Below are 7,645 nucleotides of genomic sequence, written 5' to 3' on the forward strand. Positions count from 1 at the left end.
CCAAAAAAAAAAAAAAACAAAAAAAAACCCAAAAAAAGTTTAAGTGTTGGATGATACAGTTAATGTTTTGGCCCATTTTTCAGTCAGCATTTTATATTTTGTAAGAATACTACAGTGACTTCTCTGTAGACTACAGTAGATACTTTCTGTCTGACCGCCTTACTGAGAGAAGAGCTGGATTATCCGCCCCATTCATTCCTTATGTGATTTTTGACACCCTTCCTGCCCTCAGACAGTAAGATGACTAATCTAGCTGATTTTTTTTTGATCCTGAATCCCCTGGTGTTGTGGTAAATCTCCATCCCAAATATACCCTGGTAATGAAAACAACACAATTAATATGAATACATGCTGTGTGCCTAGATTGGGCAGATCTACCACTACACTACCATCTTCCACATCTTATGAGACCCCTTAGAACTTGCCGTTTCTCCAGGCTACGTGCTTCTGCTCCGCTCTTTTTCTTCTTCTTCTTCCTCCTCCTCTGAGTTGCCTCTCTCAAATCTCCTTCTCCCATCCCCCCCCCACCTTCCCCTCCACCTTCCCTTTATCTGCGCAATCATCAGCTCTCCTTTATTTTACAAATTAAGGTGGGGAGCAGCTTTACAGGAAATCACCTGAGTGCTGATTCATTCCTTGTTTGAAGTCCCTCTTAGATCAGAATTAACATCAAATATAATTAGCTCCAGTGCTATCCACAACACCCTGGACTCTTCCTCTGTTGGCAGTCAGTCCACATGAGTGCTTTTCTGACTCCCCACCCCCACCCCGCCCCCATAGTCTGGCAGAGGCAGGCTTTGGCCTTGTAGTGTTAGAAGAGGGAGCAGCCATCTTTGTTGGCTTAAGATGCAGGAGTAGTCCTTGGTGAATGCAGGGGAAGCAGTGGCCAAGGGACAGCTGCTTGGTTATGCTCCTCCCAGCAAGAGCAGTGACTTAGGCTTCTTTAGGGAAGTTTGTTTCCCTTCCCTTGGTGGTTGGTGCTCCCTCCCCTCCACCCCCCACAGGCAGGCTGTACTGAACAAGGGTTCCCCACTACAGTTCCAGCTGCAGGATGGAGTGAGTGCCCTCTTTGAGACTTGCATTTCCCATCAGTTTATAAACAAGCCAGGAACTGCCAGGAAACCCTGCCATTCACTCTTCATCTGCCCAGAACACTGACAGAATGTTTCTCTGTCAATTCTACAAGGAATTCTTGTGGGATTTCCTGAATTATCAGGAGGGTCCTCGTATCCGGGATCGTTTAAGCCATGGCGAGATCAACATACATGAATTTCCAGAAGAGGCCGCAGGCCAGCTGCTCACATTCTCCCTGGTGCTGCTGCTCAGATTCACTGAGAAGGGGACAGTGTCAGAACTGAAGGTACCACAGAGGGAGGGAGGAGGGTGGCTGGCGGAATGTACTACCACCAGCAAGGGAAGAGCATGTCATATTTCTCAAATATGATTATTGATAATTTTTTATCTTAATTTGAGTTACAGTACCCTGTCAGAATATATGCATGTGTACATTCTCTGAAAGTCTGGGTTCTGAAGCTGAAATAATTTGTCTTCTTTGAAATGCCTTTTTTGCCTCTGTTCTTAATAGCAGTGTCAGTGTTAAAAACCAAAGAGCAAGTTACACAACATGATTGGCCAAGTGTGGGATATGCCCACAAGTGCCTGCTAAACTGATGGGACAGGATAGTTATAGTTTTGAAACTAATGATTTTGTTGTTTTAAAGAAAATAGCTTCAGCTGTAGTAGTGGAGGTAGGACTTTTGTTTTCAGTTTAGATGCATGACAGTTATTTTTAAAACTGTTTAAAAGTCTAAGCAGAGTTGACATAGAGGAATCCCCAGTGCCAGAAATGAAAACTGTTAAAAGTTGGATGTCCTTGCTTCCTTCCATGGGTGTCCCCAGATAGCCGCATGGGAAGGAATGCTTTGTCCTTTGCAGCATTCTCATTAGCTGTATTTTGGGTTCTTTGCTGTGCCACTTCTTTCTGTTCGTTGTCTGTCATTCCATTGCATTAGCAGACCATCCTTTATTCAAGTGGTCTCCATTGATATGTGCCCTGTGCCTTTGACTGATGACATTCTCTGATTGTCATGGTGAGCTGAAGGACTGTCAGTGGACATCTGTGTTAGCGGGTTTCAAAGGTAAAGCCCTGTGGCGATAGCAGCTACGACTATGTTCTGTTCTGTTTTCACTGATGGTTGTTGTTCCTTTGCCATCTTATGCTCACTGGTGTTTTTCCCTCTGGTTAATTGATCTCTCTGCTGTTTTCAGTGATGTGCCACCTGTTATTTGTCTTTAACTCTGGATTTTTCTTTTCCTTGGCTTCTGCCTTTGATGTCATTCTCTTTTTTTGTTTTGTTTTGTTTTGTTTTGTTTTTCGAGACAGGGTTTCTCTGTGTAAATCTTGGCTGTCCTGGAACTCATTCTGTAGACCAGGCTGGCCTCGAACTCAGAAATCCGCCTGCCTCTGCCTCCCAAGTGCTGGGATTAAAGGCGTGTGCCACCACCACTTGGCTCTTTGATGTCATTCTTTTTTTTTTTTTTAAGATTTATTTTATTATTATATCTAAGTACACTGTAGCTGTCTTCAGACACACCAGAAGAGGGCATCAGATCTTATTAAGGATGGTTGTGAGCTACCATGTGGTTGCTGGGATTTGAACTCATGACCTTTAGAAGAGCAGTCAGTGCTCTCACCCGCTGAGCCATCTCTCCAGCCGCCCTTTGATGTCATTCTTGAAAGCTTCTTTGCATTCTAAAAATTATAACCATATCCATAATTTCCCTAGTGGTGTTTGTTTGTTTGTTCTGGCTTTGTTTTTTACCATTTTCTCCAAGTAGAATTTAGTGCTTTTGGAGAGTGAGGAAGAGAATCCAACTTTATGGTTTTTCTTGTTGAAATTGTTAGCAGCTTTTCCAAATGCCATGTGGAGAACTGATATCTCTCTTTTGTGTCACCAGGGCCCAGCCCTGGGCTCTCCTGCTAGAAGCTCTGCTCTTTACTGAGTTTAGTTCCTCCCAGATATTAAAGAAAACTCCCATTGCTATGGCCTCAGAATTGTCTTGTCTGTTTTCATTGATTGTGTTCCACGTGAGCTATGTCATTAAAGTAAATACAGACTCAGAAAATAAACTGAGAATAGTGTAGCATCATGTAGGGAAACTGATATCTTTTACTATATTGAACACTAATCAAAAACTAAGGATAGAGCTCAGCTAAAAGAGCATTTTGCTAACTTGCATGAACACCTAGCCTTCATGAACCAGCTATGGTGGCGCATACCTGTAGCCCCAGCCCTCACTGAGAAGTAAAGGCAGAAGGATTCACAGGTCATCCTCAACTACATAGAGATTGAGACCAGCTTGGGATATATAAGACCCTGTGTCAAAGACATAAGAAATTATCAATAGGAAATATGTGCTGACTTCAGGCCTGTGGTGAGTGTGGACGCCACCTTCTCATCTAAGGTGGCTTCTAAGGCTCACAGACTCCTATGACACCCTTTCCTGTTTTCACATTCGATACTCAGTTTTCTGTCTTAAGATGTGTCTTGAATCTTTTACTTAGTGTTATTCTATTACTTGGAGAAATCACCATCATTTCCTGGAGGGGCACCTGCTTTGTCAGCCCCCACCCCCCTTTCTCAGTACAGCAGCCAGACCCTTTTCTACACATCATGTCCCTCTGTGCAGAGGCTACCTCTGCCTTCTAAGGCAGAAGTGGGTGCCCTCTCCTGTCCGTCCCAGTACGCACCCCAGACTTGGCACCACAGCTATGAGGATGCTGCCCACGATGTGGCTGTGACTTAGTTGTCAGTGAGTGAAGGTTGGCTCATGTCCCAGCATTTCAATCTGCTGTTGTTTCAGTCATTTGCTCTGTGTCGTTGAGAACGCGGCAGTCCCTGCTTCTGGCTTCTGCCAGCTTTTGGCTCCCTGACTTTTCATTTTTGTAGTTTCCAGTGACTGACTTGGCTTTTCAGTCACACATTTATATCAGTTATATATTACATTCAGTTGTATATTTATATCAGTTAGAATATACTATTTTAATACTTTATGATTTTTTAATATTTATGTGTTTAGCAATTAACTGCTTATGGTTACGTAATTTCCTTCTAATTGTATTGATTTTCAGTCCTTAAAATTTTTTTCCATTCATTTTGGGATCTTTTTCTCCTTATACATTTGTAGCTTTGCTATGCTATGGACAGGGTGCATGTGATCTTTGTAGATTACTGTGGTTAGCTCCATTTTATCGGCTTGTTGGTTATGGTTGACCACCAGGTCAACCTGTTTATTGAAGAGCTTTACCATGCTCCAGCTGAATAGAGTTATTGGGAAGAAGGTAGTGGAAGGCTACGACTCTAACTGGCATGATTCAGAAGAAGGCACAAAACCCAGCACAGACCCATAACGACTGACATCACTGTTTCTACACCAGGAGGAAGCAGCAATACAGTTGCTGGTTAGGCTTGCAGAAGGATACAGGTCTCGCTGCCACCCAGCCTTCCAGCTTCAAAAACAGGTATGCACGGCAGGGGGTGGGAGGGGGGACACCACTCCTCCTTCAGATGCATCAGAAGGGTCCCAGGGCTTTGTCCTATCAGATTTCCTGACCAGTTGGTCATTTCCTGTGGGGTCTAGTCAGGTGGCTCTGTCTGCTGTGCTTGCAGCTCAGGTTCTGTGTCTCAGAGTTATGAGTCTCAGGGATGACAGGTGGCTGCTGGGACCGATCACTGCCCAGAGAGAGAAGCAAGTTTTACCAAGTAAGGGATGTCATTTTATCTTCTACCATATAAGATAAGTTTTTATTAACATAATTTTAAGCAAACTTTCCACCAGGTAGTTCCATTTTGAGAATTATCTCAAATGTTTTCTGCCTTTTTTTTTTTTTTTTCCTTTTTGAAGATTGTATGGACAAAAGTACCTGTGCCCTTGGAGGCCAGGGGCTTCTGAGAACTGGAGTTAGAGATGATTGTGAGCCACACAACAGGTGCTGGGAATTGAACTCAGGTCCTCTGCAAGATTAGTACATGATGCTAACCACTGTACCATCTCTCCAGGCCACAGATGTTTTATTCTGTACATAGCAGGAGACAGGACAAGAACAATCCCCATGAATACCACACTCAGGATAGCTGTTGCATAGACGCTGGCACATGGATGAGTACACCCTCACAAGGCTGCTATAAACTGGTACATGCTTGCAGAGAAAGGCCTAGAGAGGCCATGCTAGAGACCAAGGCCTGGCCAGTGCTGACAAACACATCCATTGTGAGACCTTTCGTGGGGAGAGGTGAGCAAACATCTGTTCTTCCCAGAGAGGCACCACAACAGATCAAAGCCACTGTCCACCTGAATCAGCCTCAGTAACCAGTGAGCTTTAGGGAGTTATGGGATTCTAGATGCCTGGGAAGACCATCCCAGCACTTGAGACAACTCACAAAGGATGCACACCAGAGCCAGGAGTGCCCTCTTCCCAGCGGTTGCCTTCTGCTTTTATAACCTTGGCGAGGGACTTTGAATCTCGTCAGTTCTGTGAGTTTCTTGAGTCTTAAAAATCTCTCTCTAGAAGGGGTGTTTCAGTTAGGAAACAACTAAAGCAGTGAGGGGGAGAAGGTCCAGGTCATCAAGTCAGCCCCATCCCCGTGCCAGAGGGCTGTGGTTTGGGGGCAGGAGCATGGATGGTGTTCTCCTTGTGTCTGCTTTCCAAGATACCATTAGAAAGGTAGAGATACCAGAACTTACCTACAGGTATTTTAAAGAGACAGGGAGGACAGGAGGGAAGCTTCTGGATGGTGGACTGATTGCTGAGTCTCCAGCCTGCCTGGAGACAGCCTCCCTTCGCTGGCTTCTTCTCTGGCCTCTGGCAGCCCCTGACTATTTTGGACTCTCATCTCTTATCCGTCTACTACTTGGCGACAGTCCTGTGCTTTGTAACCCGGTCATTGCCCTGCTTACTGCTGTTGCAGAAAATTGCTCACATTCAGTGGTATCTACAGAGCTGCCACTTAATTTGCTCATGTTATCATGGTCAAAGCCTGCTGAAGGATCTGCTTTGTGGCTTCCTGTGGCCGCTGACAAGTTGTTGACAGTGTTGACATGCCTCCCTCATCTGTGCTGAGTGCTCTCACTCACACAACACTTGCCAAAGCTAGCCACACAGGTCAGAGGAGGGGAGGTAGGCTGCCTGTGGCCTGAGGGGTCATGTTCATAGTCTCAGGCCCAGCAAAGGTTTGAACTGTTCCTCAGCTGAACATGTGAAGTACTTGAGCTTGCCAGATGGTTTCCAAATATGCGGCCTGTAACCATTTTACAAATATTTTCTAGAAAGTGATTCAATATTTATGACAGTTGAAAACATTTTTCTGGGATATTGTAAAACCTACAGCAGTCAAATCTTTCCTCTCAGGTGCTGAGCTGTGAGGGAAGCCTCAGGCTGTGGCCTGTGCCGCCTTCGCCAGAAGAGTGTTGTCAGGAAACAGGCAGGTGCGTGCCATCTGGGCTGGGGCCTGTTACCTAAGCTTGTTGCTCATGTCATCTGGGTTGTGTGCACCATGCCTGGCCTTTGTAGTGCTCATCTTCCTCCTTATAGAGAGCTGTTAGAAAGCCTTTGGAAAGGGAACTGTGGGGCCCAGCTTGTTGGCTGTTGAGCACAGACTGGAAGATAAGGCTCCCTTCAACCAGGGCTCAGCAGACATCATGAAAGTCTGGACTTAGGAGGAAGAGGAGTAGGGATAGGGGAGTGTAGAATAAAGCAGACACACTTGTAGTAGGGCTAATCTAGAAGCCACAGATCACCTTCCACCTGCATTGTGCCTTGCATCTAGCTTCTCATAGCTTTCATTTTATCCTGTTGTTGTACCTATTTTCCTTTGTGTTGGGGAAACCAAGTGTTAGATGAAGGTTACTGTGCATTAGACATAATTTTGTATTACCAGTAATGAGGGAGTCTTCATTATTGGAATATACCTTTAAATATTGTGCGTTCTTCAGTTTGGAAGGAAATTCTGAAGCATGTGCCTGCAACTCTTTAATTAGCAAGATTTTGTGTGAGCTCTGCCACTACCTGCCTGGGAGTGCCTGTGCTATAAATGGCTTGGATGGTCTTCCCTCAGAGAAGTGAGTACTGAAGAAGCAGAACTGAGGAATTTATGGTAGCAGACTTACTGTTTCCATTCTAAATTTCAGCAGTTTGGGATTGGCCCCAAACATGGTCCTTGGGTGAGGTTAGGTGATCTCTGTGCAGGTACCACGTGTGTATCTAGTGAGTCACACACGAGTGTACCCTGTTCACTGCCGTTGCATTTTACCTGCCGGTCACTTGCTGAGGTGCCACCTCAGAGTCAGGAAAAAGGAGCTGGCAGTGGCATTCTCTGGTACCGTGTGTTCCCTGATTGTTACGCTGTCACTTGCAGGTGGTCCCAGCTGCTCAGTGAACTCTGTAGCACACGCATTCCTACGCTGTTCTGCCCCAGAATCGTTCTAGAAGTTCTAGTTGTGCTCCGAGGCATCAACTCCCAGTGCCAGCGCGTATCTGACCAGGTCACCGCCTCTTTGCAGCTAAGACACAGGCAATGGGTGGAGCGTCGGTTGCGTTCAAGGCAGCGTCAGAACTATGTGCGCATGCTCAGCAGGTAGGCTGTCT

General features: G+C 45.4%; 1 protein-coding gene across 8 annotated transcripts in view; it reads left to right on the forward strand.

The window, feature by feature from the left end:
* Positions 1 to 7,645, forward strand: part of Ermard (ER membrane associated RNA degradation) — a 39,960-nt gene that overhangs the window by 10,339 nt on the left and 21,976 nt on the right. For 6 of the 8 annotated variants that reach the window (XM_021186493.1, XM_029471368.1, XM_021186491.1 and 3 more), the window contains exons 12-16: positions 1,187 to 1,360; positions 4,439 to 4,522; positions 6,410 to 6,486; positions 6,994 to 7,119; positions 7,416 to 7,634. In XM_021186493.1, coding sequence (XP_021042152.1) covers positions 1,187 to 1,360; positions 4,439 to 4,522; positions 6,410 to 6,486; positions 6,994 to 7,119; positions 7,416 to 7,634 — 680 coding nt within the window. The remainder of the gene's footprint in view (positions 1 to 1,186; positions 1,361 to 4,438; positions 4,523 to 6,409; positions 6,487 to 6,993; positions 7,120 to 7,415; positions 7,635 to 7,645) is intronic. The other 2 variants (XM_029471371.1, XM_029471372.1) reach the window with 2 other exon arrangements.

This window comes from Mus caroli, chromosome 17, assembly GCF_900094665.2.
Source record: "Mus caroli chromosome 17, CAROLI_EIJ_v1.1, whole genome shotgun sequence".
Lineage (NCBI taxonomy): Eukaryota > Metazoa > Chordata > Mammalia > Rodentia > Muridae > Mus > Mus caroli.